Source organism: Cyclopterus lumpus, chromosome 18, assembly GCF_009769545.1.
Source record: "Cyclopterus lumpus isolate fCycLum1 chromosome 18, fCycLum1.pri, whole genome shotgun sequence".
NCBI lineage: Eukaryota > Metazoa > Chordata > Actinopteri > Perciformes > Cyclopteridae > Cyclopterus > Cyclopterus lumpus.
Window position 1 is genome coordinate 11,982,996 of NC_046983.1, and position 23,934 is coordinate 12,006,929.

The window sequence follows — 23,934 nt, forward strand, 5'->3', positions numbered from 1 at the left end:
CTATCATCTATCTTCCATTGATCCGGCTCTATTTATTATTTCTTTCCCAAAAATAGGGCAGTGTGTGTTTGTGTGTGTATGTATCTCTTTTTATTGCAAATTCAGCAGCAAACTCTAGGCTTCTAAGTAGAGGCTTCTTAAGTGCAGGAGAAAGTCACATTAATGCACACACACACACACACCCACACACACACACACACACACACACACACACACACACATACTAGCTGATGGTTAACTCACACATACTGTACTGCACCTGTATCCTGCATGGGTGCAATGTGGGAGATAAGACTTCATTGATCCCCGGAGGGGAATTTCAAGCGTTGCAGTAAAACAAGAAACAGATAAGGAAAAGAAAAGAAAACTTCTTCTCTATAAAATCAGATTAAAAAGAGCTACATACAATACCTTATTCTAGAGTACACATGTACTGTGTGCCAAACAGTTTTTGACCTGTAGTGCGGTTCTATAAATGCCTGAGATAATTGGAAGCAGCAATGTATTACGTTTTAAGTAATCTGATATGTAGTATTAGCCAATATCTAGTATATGAAAAGGTCAGTCAGTGGAGTAATTGGGAGTTGCATTTTATTTATGTTTTATATCATGGCAAATTGAATATTTAAAACCAAGAAGTCTAAAGGCTTAGAATGTGGCAACTTTTCTTTTTTTTGACATTTTGATGAAAGATTAATAGAAAACGACCAATAAATACATTCAATTGAAAAAAATAGATATTTGATGTTGAGATATCTACTGCTGTAGATATTGGTCTCATATCCTCTTGAATATATGAATATGTTGGCATAAAATAAGCTGATTCACAGTTTTGTTTCATACATGTGCACTATATTGTATTGGAAGCTACTGCAATAGCTGAGCAGCTAGCAAGTACATGCCGTGTGCAAATGAGGGAATGCGCACACACACACACACACACACACACAATTGCCACCTTTAAATAGGGAAGAGGGCATGGAAGACAATGTTGAGAGAAGAGAAAGAGCAGGAGGAGTCTAAATGAATGGGACAGGGTGCTATCCATCTCTCTGGGTCAGATCGATCACCAAGTGGACGGATCGGTTACACACGACCTGTGAGTGTGTGTGTGTGTGTAGGTGTGTGTGTGTGTGCCAGAGAGCTTCAGTACTGCACTGCTCTAGTTGCAAATGAGATCGGCTCCCTCATAGAGGTAGAGCAAGAGAGCAAGGGGAGAGAGAGAGATGTAGAAGTGGAACAGAAGAGCAGGGGGGGGCGTGTCTCTGAGAGGGCAGAGCACGGCAGAAGATGGCAGGAAAACATGTGTGTGGCACGTAGGACCTGAGTGCCGGTGTGTGTGTGTGTGTGTGTGTGTGTGTGTGTGTGTGTGTGTGTGTGTGTGCAGGAGGAGCAGGAGAGTCAAGGGGACATGGAGGGCAGCAGAGTCAGCAAGCAATAGAGACAAGACGAAAAGACAGGCAGAAGAAGTGGAGGGGGGGGGGGGGGGGGGGTAGAGCTGTGACTGATAACATTGTCGTACTCAGGTTGCCTCAAGGGCAGACAAGACAGAGAGAGAGAGAAAGAGAGGGAATGAGACATAAGGAAGGAAAGTGCGGGGAAATTTACGGAGAGGCCCGAGGCGGAAAGGGTTATAAGATGGAAGGTGAGCAAGGATGGAGAGACAGGACGGAAACGGATAGAAAACACAGCAGCGAGGGATAAATGGGAGGGGATGGATGGCAGGGAAACAAAGAGCAATTCCCTCATAGAGTCCGAGGATGAAGGTAAGAGAGTGTGGGGGGGGGGGGGGGGGGGATATTACGGTGTAGGCAGGCATGACACAAGGACAAGGATGTGAAGGTTTTCCCGAGGAGAAAGAGACTAAGGAAGAGGGAGGAGAGAGGGAGTTATTACAATAGTGATGAAGCGCAAGTGAGAAAGAGCCGAGAGGGCAGCAGAGTAAAAGAGGTACGAAATGGGAGGGGGAGGGGGAGGGGGGGGAGGGGGGTGTCAAGGAAAGATAAAAGGTCAAACGCAGGAGTGGGGAGACGGAGGGCGCGTATTGACATTCAGCGAGCCGCGGGCCAAAGTAAGCCGTCGGAGAGAAGCGAGCATTAGCAGAGCAGTGGGGGTCGGGCCAGACCGGAGCGCCTGACTTTCTTTCTTTCTTTTTTTTACCCAGGGTAGGCACATTTTTAAGCGCCATTTCACATTTTAGTATGCACGACTCCACGGAGGCTCAGGAGCAGTCGACTTCCAACCCCGACGGCCCTGGGGGACCGGCTGTCACTGCAGGCACTCGGGACTTTGTCCCCACCCCACCACACCCCACAACACCCCACAACACCCCACAACACCCCCACCACACCAGCCCTCTCCTGCGGCAAGCAATTTTCATTTGGAACTGATGACACCATACATAAGTTGGAGTGTATGTATGTGTGTGTGTGTGTGTGTGTGTTTTAAGGTTTGCTTTGAAAGGGCAACAGGTTCCTGTTAGTCATTACAGCTCCCCAGAGTGACTAAGCACCACTATAAGTATTAGGAGAAATTGACAAGGACAGCAGTGTTTCCTAACCCTTCCGCCATTGTAGCCTATTAAAGATCATACAAATGGGCACACACTTGCCATTGTGCCCGTCAAACCTCCTCTCGCTCTCTTTAACTAATAGCCCATCGGTTTTATGTTCTGCCCAAAGATCCTGTTTCAAAAGGAAATGCACGGCATTAAGGATGTAATGATAGCATTCATTGGAGCGTATAGTGATACATAAGTGATGTATTCCCATCATCTGAGCGATATACTGCTTATTTCCATCCTTCCCTTTGCTTTGACGGTGAAAAAAAAAACATTTTGAATGCTGAGCTCACAACACATCATCATTTCAAGCACTGGCTTTCTTTATCATAACTGAAGGTTTCACAAATGGAGCTCACATTTTGGACGCAGACCAAAGCATACCATGTAGTAGGGAGGAGATTGCAAAAATACTGCCCGATTCCCCCGCGCTTTGATATCGACACCGCTTCACTATCAGAGCTAAACGTGATAAAGACCCTCTTCCGGCTGCACGCCGAAAGGGCAACGCGGACACCTTAATGGAAAAATATTGAGCCAGCAATTTGTGTCAACCTGTCAGCGTGATAGACGGTTGTGTCTTGACGTTACTCAAAGTATTGGGTTGCATACGTTATACGTCTCCATATAATCACCACGCTCGGGGCTCCATTCCAATCCGCATAGCTCCACGTACAGATACACCCGTCCTTCTCTAAAGATGCTGGTGCCTCTGTATGTATGTATGTATGTATGTGTGTGTGTGTGTGTGTGTGTGTGTGTGTGTGTGTGTATGTATGTATGTATGTATGTATGTATGTATGTATGTGTGTGTGTATGTATGTATGTATGTGTGTGTGTATGTATGTATGTATGTATGTGTGTGTGTGTGTGTGTGTGTGTGTGTGTGTGTATGTATGTATGTATGTATGTATGTATGTATGTGTGTGTGTATGTATGTATGTATGTGTGTGTGTATGTATGTATGTATGTATGTGTGTATGTATGTACGTATGTATGTATATACGTATGTATGTATGTGTGTGTGTATGTATGTATGTACGTATGTATGTATATACGTATGTATGTATGTGTGTGTGTATGTATGTATGTATGTACGTATGTATATACGTATGTATGTATGTATGTATGTATGTATGTATGTATGTATGTACGTATGTATGTATGTATGTATGTCTATGTATGTATGTGTGTGTGTGTGTGTGTATATGTATGTATGCATGTCTGTGTGTATGTATGTATGTATGTATGTGTGTGTGTGTGTGTGTGTGTGTGTATGTATGTATGTCTGTGTGTATGTCTGTGTGTCTGTCTGTGTGTGTGTGTCTGTGTGTCCATGTGTCTGTGTCTGTCTGTCTGTCTGTGACTCACCATCTCATTCTCTGTCTCCCCTCCCTAGTCACCGCGGCTGTGACTGTTATCACTGCCTGTCACTCTCTCCATATCTGGGTTACAGTTGCTATGACAACTACTATGCATGCCAATCAGTGGCAGTGACTCATCTCTATACCTCAGCGACACGTAGCTTTATTTAGGGATGTGCGCCCACAAGGTGTGCGTTTAGTGGGAGGTTTCTCTGCACGCCAGAGACTCCAATGGGGCACTGAGCCTCCAGAGACCTACAATGTGCCGGACGTGGGTCTTGTAGGCCGGTGACCCAATTCGATTCTCTGACCCCCGATCTTCAGAGAGGGTCCGATGATATAACACTAATCATCTCTTACAGGTTTCTAGGTAACTGTTACTATGGGGACTGGCTGTGTTCAGTCCTCCGACATGCTGTTGCTAGGCGATGAGCTGTAGTGGTGAAGAGGTTCTTTGCGAAGTGTATATTTAAGAGGGAAACAACAACAACAAAAAGTGTTTGTTGCAGCGGCGGCCACCTTTTCTCAATATGGATTCTTTTGTGCTTCGAGGCACCAAGTGGCCATTAGTGCGGAGTGGTACTCGTTTAGGAGGCCTGAGCCCACACAAGCATACGTGTGTGTAGAAGAGGCTGCAGCTGTCTAGTCAGAGTGGGTGGAAGACAGCAAAGCAGACACAAAAACACACTTCAAAAAAAACAATCTGACCGTGGAACGAGTGCTAAACATCTTTTTTTTCTTCTTCTCCTTCTGTCCACGCTCTCCCTCTGCAGGTCTGTGGATCGCCAGGCATTCTACCATGCCTGTCCCCCCATTCTTCAATCCCCGCAGACAAAAACACCTGCCCCACACGCACCTCCACCCCGAACAGAGGGCAGAACGGTCCACCTCCCCGTCCCTCTTCCCTCCATCCATCCTCTCTCTCTCTCTCCTCCCCCCTCACCTCGTCTCATCGTTGCCCTCCTCATCCCACCTCGTCCACTGCGCATGCCCCGGCGCTACGAAAAGAAGAATTCCCGACCCCGTCCCCTTCCCGGCGTTCCACTGGCTGACTCTGGTCACATGCTGCCTGCTGCCTTCTCTGATTGGAGCTGGGGAGACGTGGGGCATGGTCTCGGCCTGCCCCATCCACTGCGTGTGTCGAAACCTCTCCGAGGCCCTCAGCACGCTCTGCGCCGACAAGGGCCTCCTGTTTGTCCCCCAGAACGTTGACCGGCGCACCGTGGAGCTGCGGCTGGCCGACAACTTCATCACGGAAGTGGGCGGGATCGACTTTGTCAACATGAGCGGACTGGTTGATCTGACTCTGTCGAGGAACACCATCCACCTGATCCGACCGATGACCTTTGGCGACCTGGAGAGTTTGCGATCGCTGCATCTGGATGGTGAGTAATCCCGTTCTAAGATAACTACGATCCTGGTTTAAACTAATTGGATTTGACAACCCGGGGAACTATGGAGTTGAATGAAGCTCACGAAAACACTGAAACCATTAAAGCCTTAAGTAGTATTATTCATATTTGTGTGTCTAGGTAATCGCTTGACAATACTTGGACCCAGGGACCTCACAGGTTTGGTCAATCTGCAACACCTGATCATCAACAACAACCAGCTGGTCAAAGTCTCTGTCCAGGCGTTTGACGACTTCCTGCTCACACTGGAAGACCTCGACATGTCCTACAACAACCTCAGGAGGTAATCTTCTGCCTCTGTTGTGAGCACACAATGTACTCCGTTCTGCTTTGTTGAAGTAGGAACACAATGTAACGCTCTGCTCAGGTGTGAAGAGACAATGACGAGGGACCAGCTCAAACTGCTGCGGCTGGGAGGAGAGGCCTCACAGCTCAGGGAAATTGAAAGCAAATCAATTTGGATGAGGTCCAAGTTTTCTTTGACTGCGATTCTGTTCAGATTTGATGAGCGCACTCTGTGTACGCGCGTGCATCGCTTCAGCTGCTCTATCGGGTATCGTCCTAGTGCACTGCGCAGTATCCCACTCGTCTCCAACTAGCGCAATGGAGACGCCATTCTTATGTATTCCTCTGCACTAAATAATAAGTCAGAACAATGATAATATGCTCTATCAAACCCCTTTTCCCCTCCTCACATTCCCCTCGCTGCATTGTTGAATTCAGCAGCTTTTGGCTGTCGGTTCTGATTAGGATGTTTCATGTGCCTCCTCTGTAGGAGCTCTCTGGCCTCTCTCCAACCTCCACCGTCCATAAGAGAAGCGTATTAAGTTTTAATGATGCAAACAATAGCAACGGCTGTTTGCCCTCTGTTGTGGGTTACTGAGAGGAGTCTTTACGGACTGAGGAACAAAGTGAGCCTGAGTCACCGATTCTTTCCCATCGAGCTTAAAAAAAAAAACACTCAAAACTGGAAACAGATCATTTCATATGAGAACTGTGAGGCAGAGGCCACGCAAGGCTATTGTGGATGTTCATTCGCCCGTCTTTCTCTCTCTAGTCTACACCACGAACATGATTAAATACATATTTAAGCTTGACATGTCCTTCTCCTCACACACATGCCTACTGTTCAGTGACAATACACTTTATAGACAAAGATAGTGGCCATCTGGTGTTTGCTGGAGCAGTCAATCATTTAGCAACTTTTCCTCTCCCCTTGAAGTGTTCAAACTAATCATTTCCATATATTTCATAACACAAAGCAGGATATTATCCCCCAAAAAGAGCTTTAAATTAAACTCGGGATATTGCGTGCTAGCAGGTTTACTCGAGTGCGACAATGTTCGTCAGATAAGGCAAATCGAACATAAATGTGTTAAAAATGAAGACAAACAATGTGCTGAAATAAACAAAGACAGATGAAATAAACAGCGTAGCTTTTGACCCCGAGACTAAACAAATAAATAAAATTCACATGTATCTTATGTAAGACAGTGCTTCAGCGAGTGCCTGCACAAAGGGAATACTGAATGAATACAGCAATGGGTCACAGATGGGACTAGTGACACCTAGAAAAAGAGAACAATTGAGAAGGAAAAATGAACGTCTGTTGTTGCAGTTTATCAGTGATGTCACCGGTAATTAGTCTTTGATCGTTCCCCGTTGAGTAACAAGAGAGATAGGCTCAGAACACAGAGAGCAAACTTTGACTGATAATAGTGGCACACTCGTACTTTGATTGGGTCAATGTATCCCCATCACGTCAGCGTGGTGGACGCATCTCCACAGCTGCCTTTATTAGAGATATTCTCTAATTCACCCACTTTTAAACAAAGAACTAATAACCCGTTCTTCAACGCATCTCTAAAGAAATCCTTTATTTCATTGCTGCAGGGTACCGTGGGAGTCCATTCAGAACATGGCCAGTCTGCACACTCTCAACCTGGACCATAACCTGATCGACCACATCGCGGAAGGAGTCTTCGGAGAGCTGTACAAGCTCGCGAGGCTGGATATGACCTCCAACAGGCTGCGAACTCTGCCTCCTGATCCACTGTTTGCAAGGTAGCTCATAAGCTTCCAAAGTCATGCTCCTCTTAGAAGGGGAAATATCTTTAGTCACTCCATTCTGTTTGCTATTTAGTCAGTCCACTGGAACATGTAAGGACACCAAAACCCTGTGTGCTCATGCTATTACCTTTGTATTCTGTTATATACAAAGTGGCAAAGAAATCCACATGGGAAAGTGGCTGCAAGGTGAATAAATAAGGCCCTCACAGGTCTCTAGTGGCCACTTACTGGCGAGTCATACTGTACATTTTGGCAAGTGATGAGGGAGGCAATTCAGTAATTCTCGAGTGAATATGTTGAAGCATGTTGTGAAAACCAGCACTGTATGCTAATGATGTTTTTCCGAAAATCAAGCCGGCTGTCAAAAAAAAAAAGAAAAAAGTTTTATATATTTTCTCACATTCATTTAATTTTTTTTTTTTAACAACCTTTTTTTCCCCCCCGCACAGCTCAATGCATTCAAATTTAAATTCAAACCTGATTGCTTCTAAAAACAGCGTCTTAAGTGTGCCATTCTTCAGTTAAGATTGTTTTCTGCTTCTCTCTCGATCATGCTTTTTCATTACAGTTCACGCTGACTGCGCTGTAAGACGGTCATTAAATGTCATCTGTCGGTGCTTTTTTTTTTTTTTATCTCCGTGTGTGGCCGTGGAAAGTGCTCCACTGCAGCCTTACACTTCTGCTGTATTTACCCACAATGTGCTTAGAGAATTACACAGGTGTTCAAGCCATTATGCAGCGATACTGTATCACCGCCCCAGTCTTTAGAAACCTGCCCAGGAAGTAAGCTTAACAGAGTCCAGTGTTCATCCTTGATGTTTGCAAAGTATTCAATTTTTAATTTGCACAGGCCAGATGCAAGAAGCTTATAACCGCACTGCTGCTTAGTATTGCTCCTGTGTAGGATTGGACTGTCTGTTGTGGACTATTTTGTTTAAATAGCTTATTTCTCTTATTTTGAGCAGCAAGCTCTTGTTAACTTGTTAAATCCAGGAACTCACTTTGTGGCAAAAAAAAATATTTCCTTTCCTTTTAAACTCTCCCTTTGAATCCTAAACAATGAAATAGCAAATTGTACAAATCATGGGGAAAATGACGAAGAAGCTAAACCTCGATTAGTTGGGAAAATAAATGTTGGAACAAGATATTTCTGCTCTTTGGATTTGGTCCGTAAACTGATTAAAACTATTTTAGTTTAAAATAGATGGGTTTTCCTCAATAAGTCAAGAATATAGCTTTTCATTTCAACTTAATGCTTCCAAATTTGTGAAAGTGAACTGACGGCCCTTTCTACTATCGTCTTCAGGTCCCAGACAGGTGCTATAAGTCCCACCCCATACAACACTATCATAAGCCTAAACTTCGGTGGGAACCCGCTGCACTGCAATTGTGAACTGCTATGGTTACGGCGGCTCATCCGTGGGGACGACATGGAGACGTGTGCCACTCCTCCTCACTTGGCTGCAAGGTAAACCTCATCTTTTGTGTCAATGTATTGTCTGTCTAACCTCTTGAGTTTTACAACAAGAAGAAAAAGGGTTGTACGACTGTCGATCCTGATGTGTTTAATCAGCGGGGCATTATCCAATGTCAGGGGACGCAAAAGAATAGTTACGAAATGAACATCGTACATTAATTGCTTTCCAACCTCGTCTCGAGGCCAATCGGTCCTGCAAGCCTGAGCTTTTGTTGTGTTTTAGCACACATCCAAGTTAGGGCCTCACATTGTTTGATATCTTAATTGGATCATCATGTGTGCAAGAACAGAGCTGAAGCTAAAACAATGTTTTTAAAAGCCTCACAGGACAAGTAGGCCTCAAGGGCTGAGTTTTGAAACCGTGCCGTGACATACTGTACCTCCCGAATGTTTCCGGTCTGAACCTGAAACCAACACCATGGAGTGAAAACAAAGGATTGAGGAGGAAAAATGAGCATCTGTTGTTGTCATCTGTCATCGCTGTCACCATTAATTACTCTTTGCTCAGTCCTCTTTGGTGCGGGAGTCGCACGGGAAATTGTACAGACGGTTATGCGTTACCGAACTTCACCCTAAAATTGAAAGACGCAAGCACATAGATCTTTAGGTTAATGTACCACATTAATCTGCCAAACCAACCTCGGAGGAATAAAGGAAGACAGATTCCTGTACTTAGCCAAAAAGGTGATTATGTGCTCTCTCTCTCTTACTCCTTGGTTTTATCTCTTTGTCTCTCAGATATTTCTGGTCGATTCCCGAGGAGGAGTTCACCTGTGAACCACCTCTCATCACACGTCACACTCACAAGCTGTGGGTGCTGGAGGGCCAGCGGGCCACGCTAAAATGCCGTGCCATTGGCGACCCAGAGCCAGTCATCCACTGGGTTTCACCAGATGACCGCATCGTTGCGAATTCCTCCCGGACCAGCTCCTTCAGCAACGGGACCTTGGATATCTTGGTAACCGTGGCCCGGGACGACGGGGCGTACACGTGTATTGCAATAAACGCCGCGGGTGAAGCGACGGCCACCGTGGACCTGAAAATAATCCCCCTGCCTCACCGGGGCGGAGGAGGCGGAAACACGGGGAATAACAACGTGAACACCAAACACAACAGGAACGTGACCAATGGGATTTTACGGAGCGATCCGGGCTCCTCGGATATCAGCACGGGGAAAAGCGGAGGGATTAACGGCGCAGGACGTGGAGGAGAGGCGGAGGATGGGAGAAGAGCAGTTGAGGACAATGAGGGCGACAGTGGCAGGGCCTCCGAAGGGGAGAGGGCCGACGGAGGGAGCATGGAGGACGACGAGGGGGACGAGGAGGAACCGAGGATGGTTGGAGTACAAGGCGTTACGTCAACCTCAGCTCAGGTCCGGTGGGATTTGGGGCATTTGTCTACAGCTTACGTCGTCTGGATGTATCAGATACAGTACAACTGCACCGCCGACGACACCCTCATCTACAGGTCAGTTCAACCTTTGCGTTGTATATCACGTTTCTCAATAGGAACCAATGGGATGAAATGTTACTTTTACAGTAGTGTTAGCGTCGTTCAAAAGCGTCTGCATGGGAAGAGCCTTTGGAAGAATTCCGCCAACAACTCTCTGTCGTTGGCTCTGATCACAAGCGAAGTAAAGCGCTGATATTGCAATGCCAGGGGAGTCACAACAACTCTGATGAGACTAGTCAATGACATTCGGGTGTGTTGTTTCCAAGACGAGACAGCCGCACATTCCCAGACACAAATTTCACCCTCTATGTGTTATTCTGAATTTGAGTAGCCTGATAAAAGCATAACATTATAACAATATATAAGCATTTATATTATCAGTAGCCTAGATACTTGCCAGTAATTATCATCTTCTCCATGTTCAACCGTATACCATTTTAGTTCCTCACTGAAAAGGTGGATACCCTGTTTTTATGCAAAACTCCTTAAATATTTATATATTTTAGTGTACCTGTTCACCATGGAAGGGTGGATAGCTCAAGGGAAGGATGAATGGGGAGACAGATGAAGGGGTAAAGGGGTGAGGAGAGTTAATAATGTATCTCCATCTCAATGTGACACTGAAACCCAACAGGTGCATAGTCAGTGCGCATGGGAGGAAAGCGGATGAATATTGGGGAGATTTTCTTTTTGCCAGTTTGCCCAGGAACATGATCGCATCTAGTAAATGGTGTCCAGAGCGACAGCATTAATGTACACGTCCAATGAATTAACACAGGATCTTGATGGGATTTGTCCCCTTACCTTCAGTAAGCAATATCATTTTGCATTAAGTACGATGTCCCTTCACACCTCACTGTCGGTGTTCACTCACCATGCTCGCAGAGTAAGATAAACAACCAAACCTTTAAGAAGACAGTATTGGAAGTGCTGCAATGGTGTTCTTGTCAGCACAAATTATGTAGGAGACCACTGCCACACCCCGTATTATGAATTTGAAAAAAAAGGAGGTGAACAGAGTTGGCAAAGTTGCTAATCTTCGCTCACCGTTTTCTATGCATCGTGTGCGCCGTGAGCCAATTTGTAAGCAGTAGCTGGCAGATGGAGAACTACTGTAGACACTTCGAACAGCCCCAGAAAAGGTAGGAGGCGAGAGGGAGTCAAAGCACAGAGTTCCTTTTTCCACAAAACCTCTTCTTTTTACAAGTTTTAAAGTGTCTGTGCTAGCAATTAAATGAGTCGGAGATCGATGGGTTCAAAAACGGAGTCTTGTTTTGGAGTCTTGGGTTTTAGCTACTCGGTGCACTTGCATGTACAATAGTACTGCGCTGTTTTGCCCACATGAATCCAAAGTGAACGGCCCCTCTATTTACCAGTAGAAAGACTGATGAAACACGGATGTGTTGGGGAGGTTGCTGCAGCGAAGCAGTGGCTGAAACAGTGACAGTCTGAGGGAATAACAGAAGGGGAGCAGACGTTGGGGACCGGCTGCCATCATGACATTATTTGTGTTTGTTTTTCAATCTGCAGTAATGCAGGAGCCGAATGCGGTTTCCCTCAGATAAGATGGTGTTTAGCTGTAAGTGGTATTAAGAAGGGAGCCATATGACAAGAAGACAGCCGGGATGACAGGCGGATGGAAAGATGATTGGATATGTGAAAAACTGTGTGCGGGTGTAATCTGTAGGGTTGAGTAAAATAGCAGCAAAGGGTGAATGGGGGGGAAAATATTTTTTTTTAAAAGATAGGAGGAGGAGAAACTAATAGTTAGAGTGATGAATAGAGCCAGAATGGAGGACCGGGCACATTTCCAGGTAGGAATGAGGCCTCAGAGATTTCAGAAGGAAGAAAAAAAGGGATTGAGGGAGAAGGAGACAATAAGAGACGGGCTCTACCCAAATCACCTTGGGAGAGATTGAGATGAAAGAAGGATGGGTGGGAGGAGAGAGAATGACAGCCAATAAGGGGGAGCAAAGAGAGGGGTGGGTTTAAATGACCCTCCAGGAAAAAGCAATGACGCTAGTGTGGCGAGAGGGAGGGGAAGTATTTAAATCCATCCCGGAAATAGAGTGAGAGAGAAAACGAACTGCACCTGGGTAAGGAAAGAAAGAGCGTGGGAGTGGGAGAACCAATGTAGCGAATGGGAAACTAGCCCTTGGGATACAAGAAAGAGATGGAAATACTGGGATGAGGCGAAGGGCCTGTAGCAAAAGAGGCGGAGACGCGTCAAACCGAAATGCCGTATTGAAACAGACAAGTGCAGGTTCTGTACGGTCCCAAGACACACGTGTGGCAATTTCACACGGAGAACTAATTACAAGATTGAATTGAATGAACCGAACGAGATCTCAGCTCCCTCGCTGATCAGCTGCATTAACTCCTCTACGGGAAATACTCAATGATTATGGGAGAGCTGTCTTGCAACTTAACATCCCGTCAAGGGGTCTCATAGTAGCAACCAAAGCATAAAGCATACGCAGCGCTATATTAGCGGGGCGAATGGGTCCCAAGAGTTCAAACAACACCTCTGAGGCATTTAAACAAAAAGGGAACATTGAGATTGATAACGAGTAGTATTGGATTGCTGTCAGTTGTAGAGCTGTTTATAATATTACTTCAAAATCCCAGTCGGCCTGGCTGAATTGAGCTCCTTGCGAACAAAAAGACAACACGGGTAAAGCGTCCTTCTCCGAGGGAACAAACTCTAAAGGAATAATGGAACGGCAGTGGAGGTGGAGGGCTCGGCTGTGGCCGCGCGAGACTCGCTCAGAAGCAACATAGAGGGGCGATAAGCGTGAATGACTGAGCCGAGGCAAAGCGGCGTCACAGGAGAGATGCTATAAAGTCAGCGGGGAGGGAGTAAGCGATCTGAAGTTGGACTAAACCCTAAACAAATCACGCTGCCAAACAAAAACAGGGGGAAGGGATAACTGTCTCGAAGGGGAGAGAGAGGAGTAGCGGCTACCTTAAAAGGTGAAATTGAGATATAAATTTAAACAGATTGGAAAAGGGGAGAGAGAGAAAGGTTGAAAGAAGAGACGAGAAGTCTGAGGGCTTTGAGGGAGGAAGCAGGGATATCGGTCTCGGAGGAGAGATAAAGAGGGAATGGAGGGGGGGAGGAGCAGCATTTGAAACCTCACTGCAGTCAGGGATTTCCAGTATGGATTCTATCATGGTTTCAACGTGCCGCAATATCACAGCAGCTAGCCAGACGGAGGGAAGAGAGGAGTCGGCCAAAGGGAGTCCGGCTTATGAATTCAGAAGGGGAGAATTGGGCGAGTGAGATTTCGTGCTTTCTATCGGGGGATTTGTGTTCATATTGTTGTCGTCGTCAATGTCGCCGCTGCTGTACGTTCGGGACAGGTCGACACAGAAAGAGAAGAAAGCCGAGAGGATTTAAGAAAGAAAAGCAAGGAGAGATAGTGGGGGCGGGAGGTATGAACCTACATATATATATATTACAGAAAAAGTAGAGCACACGGGGGGGTGGCTGCCAGAATTAAATCACAGTCACATGCTGTACAACACCAGCGAGGCTCGTCTAATTCTACTGGCATCTGTGTGAGAGTGCCAGGTGGGCTGTCGTCCATGCGGCGTCCGCTGGGCACTCGTAGCCCCCCCAGACCCCGTCGACTGAGCCGCCTCTCCTGGAGCTTTGCCACAATGCTTTGATTGGATCGCCAGGAAATGCACTTGATGTATATATATCTAAAAAAAAATTTAAAAAGGGGTCCGGCAATACAATAATGGCAACCACGGATTCACCGCGGTTGCCGGTTGAATGTGGGCAATTATCGAATTGGCACGCGTTGCTTTGCCCACACAGGGGTACAGCCTACCTGAAGGACAAAGAAGAGGAGAAAGAATGTCCCATCATGTTAATGAGGCAGCGACCTCTGGTACCATCTGTTCGATGTGTCTCTTTCCGAGCAGGAATTTCCCCTTTCCAGGGCAATGCAGGAAGGCGCGAGCTGAAGAGTTCGGTTGTGAACCACCACAGAACACCACGGACACTATCCGACAGGCCGAACGCACACAACAACAAAAAACACATGGCGCATGAAGTAAATGACGTACATTATTCTCTGGATTACACAAGAGGCAGTCTTTAGAAGAATTGTCAATCTGTTGGGGTAGACGTTGACAATACATTATGAATCACTGGTACATAAGGCATGTCGGCGGGGGTTCTTGTATGACATTCGTACATGTCGGAGCCAAAGGTTTCTCGTTAGGTTCAGGAGGGTTTTAAGTGTGTAGGCACGAGTGCAAGGGGCTTTGACAATCTTCACAATTCCTGCCCCCGCGCACCACAGGCCCCAACCGTCCTGCTGGGCGCTCAAAGTGCCAAGTCTTAGGCGCAATTTAATGGGAACAGAAAGGATCACAGGGACGGAGCGAGGAGGAAGTTGGAGCGAAAGCCATGCGGAGTTTGAGAAATAATGAGAGTAATGAGAGTAAAAGACTCGGAAAGAAGAAACGCACGGTTCAAAATGACACCGGGAGTTTGACAACCACAGGAAAGGAGCATGCTGAGACCCAGACAGATGAGAACATTGTTAATGAGCATACAAAAGGGAAGACAATTCAAGACCTGGAAATCGCAAAGTGAATGGCAATACCAATCATTTGCCGCCGCGTTCGACGACTATTTCAAACGAAAGGCCAATCTGGTCTTTAAATATAGTTCAAGAATGCACAGAGACTTGCTGCACTACATTATATGGTATGCTGAATAAACTATATAGTTTCCTCATCTGGAGAAATCAGACAACCAGAGATGCTTTCAGTATTCATTATGCTGCATACGGCTCTTTATATTGCACAATATGATATTACTGAGGAAACTAATGCCAGCATACTATGTTAGCCCTCTGATGTGCCTGGTACCCATTACAAGACATCATACAAGAAAGAAGATAAGTGCATCTGCTGAGGCAGGGCCGGATAAGGATGTAAGGAGAGATATAGCAGTGGGGCATCAGGGAGGCACGCAGAGACAAAGATGAAGAAAGAGGGGAAAGAGAGAGAGATATAAAGGACAGCCACGAAGATGGAGGCGAGGATAGGGGAGGGACAGAATGGGGTTGAGAGGTATACCCCCCAGGGGAAGATGTAATTAAGTGTTAAACCACTGTGTCACTACACGTGTCGACTCAAATCAGAGAGGAGGGAAGGAAAGGAGAAAAGGTCTGCACTCAATACACATGTCAACCTATATTATACGGTAGGGGTCAGGGGGAGAGTGAGACGGGGAGATGCGAGACCTTTGATTGTGTTCGAAAATGAGGGACATGGACAAACACGGGGGTAAAAAAATAAAACAATTACAAAAAATAAAAGAGATCGACGGAAAGACAGATCAAGGAAAACAGAAGAAGAGATCAGACAAAATTGAGGGAGACGGCCGATGAGACAGTAAACAGTCCGACGAATCAAGACCAAAAATGAAAGAACAAAAGACATGACATGAGATAAAAAGGAAACGAGGGCAGTATAGATGTCAGCCAGGAGAGGAGATAATTGCTTTGTTGTTCCTCCTCCCTCCCTCCCTCCCTTCCTCTCTCTCTCTTTCTCCCTCCCTCCCCTCTGTCTCTCTTGCTCTCCATGCCAATTCGTGTCTGGTGTCAGACCACCAGACTTGGTAACGCAGGGAAAAAGAGAAAAAAAATGAGTGACGAAATGAGAAAACGAGATAAGGAAAGAAGAGGAAGTAAAAAGTCGAGGAAAAGGGGGACATGATTCTACCACTCCTTTATCCCCTTGCTATCACTGTTTTCTTCTCCCTCTCCCGGGTACTAATAATGTGTCCCCAGCTTGAACAAAGCACTCCCTTGTCCCACACTTTCTCCCTGCATCTGTGTGTGCGCGCGTGCCTTTGCAGGCTTTAACCGTAATTAGAAGCACGGACACACACACGCAAACACACACACACACACACACACACACACACTTGGCGTGTGAGGTTACGGTACACAACGCCAGTGACTGCAAATACAGGCACCGCAATGGGAACAACAGCCTTGCCTCTTCGACGTAACCGCTCAATCAATTCATTTTATTCCAGAGCAGTAGTCCAAGTCACGAGGGGAGCACTTTATATTCATGAACATATCGCTAGCGAGAGCACAGAGGATTTTAGGGGGGATATTATTCCATGTGTCCACAGCGCGCGTGCGCCCGCCACACCGCCGAGCTGCACACTCGCATGCACGTGTGACAACGGGGATGTAAACATAGTTAAAAATGCTCAATGCAGTGAGCGGCATTTCAAAGATGCATGTGTTTGTCGATGCCATGTATATTTCAGCGAATTCGCTTGCCTATTTCTTTTTTTTGCAAAAAACAACTAGAGAGGTGATTCACGATCTCATAAGGGAGCGAGAGGGGGTGATAGGGAGGGAGGATGAGGAGGCAGGAGGTAGCCAAGGAGGACATGTTGGGAGAGGTAAGAAGAGGAAGAAGAGGATGGAGTGACCTTGGATGCTAAGTAATGGTACACGGTTATAGCTGTGGCTAATAGAGACATAATACAGCGACTGCGGAAAGGAGAGAGGCGAGGGGGTCAGGTGGAGCCCGGTGAGAATAGCAGAGGGATTTGGAGCGAGCGCAGCTGATTGCGGAGGTAAAAGACACAGAGAGAGAGAGAGAGAGAGAGAAAGAGAAAGAGAAAGAGAAAGAGAAAGAGAAAGAGAAAGAGAAAGAGAGAGAGAGAGAGAGAGAGAGAGAGAATGAAGACAGAGAGCGCCGAATGCAGATTTAGGGTGGAGGGAAAGACGGGACGGACGATTACAAAGCAATGAAAAGGGCAGAGGATATGGAGAGATAAGAGCGAGGGACTGTTCAGCGAAAATGGGGCAATCTGTTCATAAGAGATGGATGGAGAAAGAATAAGGAGGATAGATCGACGGAGGGAGGATCGAAGAAGGTGCTGAAAAGACAGATGGAGTGAAGGATGGAGGTTACAGTGAATGAAAGAAGGGATTTTTAATGGCAGGATTAGAAAAATGACTTAAGGCTTCCTACAAGTTGTGTGTGTGTGTGTGTCATGAATAGCTTGATGCCGTTCACCAGTTTATTATACATACAGTAGTATAGAGCTGGGAGAAATATATCAATATTATATTGATATTGTATTACGAGACTAGATATCGCCTTTGGATCATAACAGGACATAAGTGTCTTTTCCTGGTTTTAAAGGCTGCAATATTTGAGCTTTACCAGGTTGTTTGTATTTGCCTTGACCTACTTACTACTACTTACTCATGAAATATACATTACTGAAGAATATTTATCCCAAAGAAAGCGCATATGGTACATATTAAATACATTGCTATTGGATTTTTTCCATATTGCCTGTCCGAGTATAGACTGTAAAGGGCACGCAGTTGTTTGAGTGCACATATACACGGCAATTAATTTGGTGCAGTACAATTCACAACAATTCGCAACCATGTAGCAGGAAGTCGAAAGGAAATCAGCGCGAATATTGCTTGCATAAGGCTTTGGCGATACAGTATCTTTTTCAGCACGGAATCCAATAAAGCATGCAACAGGATATCGGTGCTATTAATCAAACTGAGACCCTGGGCGTCATGGGTAAAGGAGGTGGAAAGAAAGAAAGACAGACATGAGAAACCCATTGTAATGTAACCTTTGTCACAGGAAGCGGCCCGAGTGCACAACTCCCCACCGTGATGGCCGAGTCTCTCCACCTGACGGGGTTCTATCAATTATACACAGACACATAAAGGCTCTGGGTGAACTGACACCAGCCCCCTTTTCATGAGCCCATAATACGACCACGGCCTTTTATTCAGAGGCGCTGCTGGAAGTGCTGCTTCCTGCATATTTCATGCGGGAAATCTGATTGAGGACCAACTGTCTTAGTACTAGGGGACTTTACAGAGGCAATTCAATATCTCCCACGTGTGACCGATTGCCCATGACAGGCTTTCATTTGGGTATTTTTTTTTTTTTTTCATTCTCGAGATATTTAGTTATAATGCTAAATAACACTTTTCATAAAAATGCCAATTTTTGCTACTTACTTTCCCAATTTTCAGTTATTGCTCTGAAGTTTTGGGCTTAGAAAAAACTGTCCGTGTCCATCATTTCGCAAGGCTGTGTGACATCTCCAAGAAAAACTGTTCTCTGAGTGAAGACATTAATTGAAGGAGACGTATCCAACTATATTTAAGTATGCTAAGAAGGGATAGCAGCATTCCCAGTAGTTCGATCGTTCAATTTTGTACTATTGTTTGAAGTTCGCTTTGATCCAACAAGACAGTTTTATCGCCGATGTTTACTCCTCGAAAACAAAGAGCCGACTAAAAGGCTCTGAAGTTATTCCAAGGAAGCGGTCTTTGTGTTTGAATGTGTGGATGTTGCAGGAGGAGATGCTGGGTACTGTTCAGCCAGCCTTTTTGCCATTTTGCAACACACACACACACAGACACACACAGACACACACACACCTCGTACAATTACTCCAGCTCTCAGGAAGCACTCTGTGGCCACCTAATGACGACTGGATGAGGCTGATATTAATGAGAACACCCCATGTGTCCATTCAGATTATATTGGTGCTTGGAGAGTCAGACACAATGCACTGTAATTCCTTATCAAATCATACTGAGCATTCTGCTGGAAAGTTGAGTTGGGAGGTATTTCTGTGCCATTTCAAAATCATTCCGCGAAGGCAGTAACACCGAGTCTCCAACACGCTGGTCTTTGCAACAAAACAACAAAAGAAGACAAATCCCGTTTAATCCTACATCGTACCTGTGCAACACTTGAAATGCTGTTCAGAAAATGTCAATTCCGTTCACCTTTAAGCCTCGAGAAGGCAGTGAGAATCAGTGATCGATATTCCTACTTGGCCCGTACCGCGACCCAAATCCACGGGTCTGCCCCCCCGGGGATTGCCTCGAGTACCTCCTCCCACATCATTTTTCATTATTAAAAAAAAAAAACACCTCATCCCATCATTTCTTCAGCAATACTTGCTGAAGAGACGGCGGCTAAATTGCACCTAATTCAAGGCGTAAGAAGGAGAAACCGGCGAGCGGGCTGAGTTGTCGCCGTCCTTGGTCTCTTTATTCTAAGCGCATTTTGAGCAGATGAAGGTTGGGGACCTTCTGTAGTGGCTCCCCCGGTGCCTGAGTCACACTAGATGGCATTTATAGGATGTAGCTCAAGACTGAAGGGAGCCGGAACGGTTAGCAACAGACGATACAAATAAGACCTTTGATGTAGCGAGAAGAGGGAGAGGAGAAAACGGAGAACAACAACAACAACAACAACAGCAAAGAAAGAATATTCATGGTGGCGCCCACACACGAGGGCTGGGCGGCAGAGGGCAAAGTCCTACCCGTCGCTTACAGACACTTGAGTTGTGCTACAGTCTCCCACACACACTTCACCCTCGCATGTCACTTACACAAACCCACTGGCATGAAAACATTTTTCTTCTTCTTTTTTTTTTTGTCCGACATGTCCTAAATACAAACTTGAAACACATGCACGCACTCGGGCGAGCGCACACAAGTTACGTAACGCACAAAAAAAAAAAAAAAAAAGAAGAAGCCTGAGCCCCCTTCCATTCCCATCACCCCCCCCCCCTGTTTCTCCGTCACTCCATTGTTCACCTCTCCCCTGTTGGTACTGCTGCTCGAACACTTCAAATGAGAACACGATCAAAGTCCTCCTCTCTTTATTATCCCACGCGAGCACTCGCTCGTTACGGGGCGACGCGCATGGAACACATTTTTTGCAGTCACAATACAACAAATCACACCCCCACTCGTGATGACAATACACATGGAGACATTCATCCTTCGGATCAAAACCACAACATGTCCACTGTGTTGGTGTTATCCTGGCCCTGACCAGGTACACAATCTAAAATGGTCTCTTTTATAACAAATAAAATAAAATGTGTTTTTCCACCAAATGTAAGGTCTCACAAAATGGCTCGACGTTTGCTTCTCGCAGGGATTCAAGTATGCGCACGCACGCACACACAAACCCACACACCCCGGCACACTCGGAATGAGAAGACAGAGTTCTCTTTTCAGGTTCCCTGGGCGCGCTCTCCATCAATAGCCTCATTTTCTCTCTCTTTCTCTCCCCTTCCTGCAGTATCCTCTCCAGCACTGTTTCTAGCCATCCCTTCACCCCTCCTTCCTTCTGCCTCTTTTACAATATTCAACCCTTCCTCCTTAGTTCCACAGTTATTTAGACTATTAAAATGCTTTACAGTTCCCTACACACCCTACGGACAGTATAGGCTGTGTTCATTTCACTGACCTCTACTTTTTTGTCTTTTATCCCTCTTTAGAATTCTACCATCGACCAGCGACCGCTTCCTGTTGAAGAACTTGGTTGCCGGCGTGGACTATAACCTGTGTGTGCTGGCCATTTTTGATGACACCATCACCTCGTTGGCGGCGACTAAAGTCCTGGGCTGCGCCACGTTCTCCACCAAGGATTTCTACCCAGCTTGCCGCTCTCTCCAAGCCCATTTCCTGGGCGGGACCCTCACCATATTGGTTGGCGGTGTTGTGGTCGTCACCCTACTCGTGTTCACCGTGGCGCTCATGGTTCGCCACCGTGTTTGCAATCACGGCGACCACATGATATGTCACAACGGCAACACTGAGGCGGGAGGTGGGGCCTGCTGTCAGAGTGGAGGTGGAGGGGGCGGGGACAAAGGGGGAAACGGCAGCGGGTGCTACCAATCAAATGGTGCTGGGGACATGATGATGGTGGTCCTGCCCAATGGCCTGCCATCCAAGAGAGGAGGGGAGAAGGAGATGGACAAAGACAAGGATATGGAGAAGGATGACGCTGATCCTTTGCCTCCCAAACTCCCTCCAAAGCCCAGGCCCAAGCCCAAAGTCAACCTGGAGCAGTTTCTTTCAGCTGGGGGGGTTGTTTCCACAACAACAGGGACAGGATGTGAGATGGCATTAGTTGTGAGGCAAAGAAAGTTGGAGAAGACGTTGCCATACACCCTTGAAAGTGACAGAATTCCCCTCTACTACACCCCTTCATCCACCCTTCCCCGCCAGTCACACTCCAGAGACCGCCCGAGACCCCGTCTGGAGCGAGAACTGACCAACCGCGCCAGTTTCTCTCTGGCAGCACCCCTGGGTGACCCAGAGCTGCTGGACTGGAGAATCACTTCCCGAGGCAGGGACAAATGGAACTCCTCACAGGCTTATCAGAGACCTCTATCCCCTCCAAGCCCCGCTAGCGGGACCGTTAGCAAACGGCGCCACTCGCTGGATATGGGCTCCTCTGTCGCCCTAGCGACGGATGCAGCCGCCACTGTTGCCAAGCGCTACGGCGCCGTCAATTATGCCAAGCGGCTGAGCGTGATCTGGACGAGGCGGAGCCAGTCTCTCCACGGCATGCTGGTGCACTGCGCCTCGACGACGAGCACGACGTCTTCGACGACCAGCGATGAGGAAAGCGCCTTTGGGGCACGCTGCGAGTTCCAACGGGGATACATCCACGCCTACAACACCACCAACTCAAACTCAAACACTGGGATCACTACTGGGAGAGCGAGCAGTGTCAAAGACAAGGGGAGGCAAACGGGAAAGGACGGAAGGAGCGCTGAGGAACTGGAGGAAAGTGTTGTGTAGTTAAAAGGGATAAAGGGTCTGTGAGACACTCTCAATGGGATCTTGATTGGAGGGGGGCAAAGAGGAGGAATCGTGGGAGAAATTGAGGGAGCAGGACAGGTAAGATGAAGGGACTGAGGAAGGTTGTGAGTTTATTAAGCCTCACTCGTGCAGCCTCTTGATTTGTCGTGGGAAAAGTTAAAAAATGGGAGGGGGAAGTGTACCTGGAGTTCAGGTGAAGACTTTTTTTTAACAGGCTATTTAAAGCTGATCCGATTGCTGGGTGGGAAAAAATAAGTGGGGAGAAAAAGGGGGGGGGGGAAAGGGAGAGTGGGAGAAACAGAACGGCTGAGAGTGTTAAAAATGGTCTTTCAATACTAAAAAGGCTGAGCTCAAGCTGTGTCATTAAAAATGAAGCGATAAAAGAGGGGAAAAAGAAAGCGGGAACACAAAAACAAAATGGAGACAGAGAGAGTGACAAATGTAAGAACAGACAGTGTGAGTGATATATATAGTCACAGAGGGAGAGGCATAATCAAACAGGGACGCATCAATAGAGCAAGCGAACAAAGGTTGGATGGCAGCGACAGAGATGGCGTGAGCTCAGTGTGCATCCCAGTCAAGCCGATACACTAATAGAAACATACTCTCGCTAACACCAACTCTCCAGGGCTTCAGCCCCCACAGCACCACAAGGGTTTACATTGGATCAAAAACAACAACACAACCGGTCATGAGGGAAAAAGTGCCCCTCTCTGACAAACACAAAACAATAACAACAGTAAAAAGAGATATGGACGGCGTCGCACTGCTTTGTCATGTCGTTTTGTTTTTTTTTTGGGGGGGGGGGTTCCCTGATTCCAAACATTGACGGACTTGGAAACTCTTTTCCAAAACACAATGATTGTGACTTTTATGTGTCCTCTGTGGCTGGGCAATGATTTTTGGCTAGCCGTGCCTGGGGATTATGGGAGCATAAATACAGAGCCGGGGTGCATTGGACATGATCAATCGATACGGGCTGGAAAAAGCGCGTGTGCAGCACAGACATTATTAAAAGAAAGACATTGGGATTACAATGGAGTCGATATGGATTACAAAGTGGAGGAGACAGAGGGGTGCGTGATGGAACATCTGCTCGTGTGCATTTCTGAGAGACAAAGATGGTATTGGATGTCGGATAATAATGGACCAAACAAATGAACCATGCTAACGGGGGTGCATAAGTATGCATGCATTGACGGATCAGGGACAGGATGTGTGTATGTGTGCCTGTGTGTGTTAGTGTGCGCACATGTCTATGAATGTTTGTGAGCAGGGAAGGGGGTGGGGGGGCGGAATCCAGTCAACCAGACTCCATTTGTGTTTGAAAAATGTTTAGCGCTTTCTGGTAATGCTGTGAACGGAATAAATGTTTTTAAAAAAAAAAAAAGAAAATACATTAGGATTCGCCCCAAAGTGAGGGGGAGAGCAAAAGTGTTTGAAGATGTTTTCACCAGAATTGGAATAAATTTCACTGTTTCCAGCAATGTAGCATGGTCAGAAAGCGGCAAACGTTAAAGGGGGGTTAAACTATTTTTTTGTGACTTCAGACTCCATTGTGCCACATGGATTCACTTTAAATCCAAACAGTGAATGTTTTCAGAAAGGAAGCAGATAAAAAATAAAAAAGTAAGGACGGAAGCACCATGGAAAGCCACTCATGATGTAAACTTCTTCTTCAAGACTTTGTACAACTCATTATGGGACGATTCAATGGCACAGACTACAGAGACTCCTACACGTCTATCAAAGAGAATATACAAAAAGAGAAAGTACATATATATATATATAGTATATATATAAAACAATGTTACTTGTCGCACCATGTGTTTCTGTTTTTCAAAAGTTTTCTGGGGAATGATGTTAGGATCCAAAACAAGAAAAGGTGTGACTTTTTTTGTTTTAGACAAAAAATCTTCCAGAT

The 23,934-nt window shown here is 46.2% G+C and overlaps 2 protein-coding genes across 2 annotated transcripts in view; one reads left to right on the forward strand and one right to left on the reverse strand.

Moving 5' to 3' along the window:
* LOC117747649 (leucine-rich repeat and fibronectin type-III domain-containing protein 4) overlaps positions 1-21,989 on the forward strand; it is a 33,008-nt gene extending 11,019 nt beyond the window's left edge. Inside the window, exons 2-7 of the mRNA XM_034557050.1 lie at positions 4,698-5,309; positions 5,457-5,619; positions 7,230-7,400; positions 8,713-8,874; positions 9,622-10,350; positions 20,678-21,989. Of these exons, the coding sequence (XP_034412941.1) occupies positions 4,724-5,309; positions 5,457-5,619; positions 7,230-7,400; positions 8,713-8,874; positions 9,622-10,350; positions 20,678-21,989 (3,123 nt within the window). The 5' untranslated portion in view covers positions 4,698-4,723. The remainder of the gene's footprint in view (positions 1-4,697; positions 5,310-5,456; positions 5,620-7,229; positions 7,401-8,712; positions 8,875-9,621; positions 10,351-20,677) is intronic.
* pcxb (pyruvate carboxylase b) overlaps positions 1-23,934 on the reverse strand; it is a 243,787-nt gene that overhangs the window by 84,292 nt on the left and 135,561 nt on the right. The window lies entirely within an intron of this gene.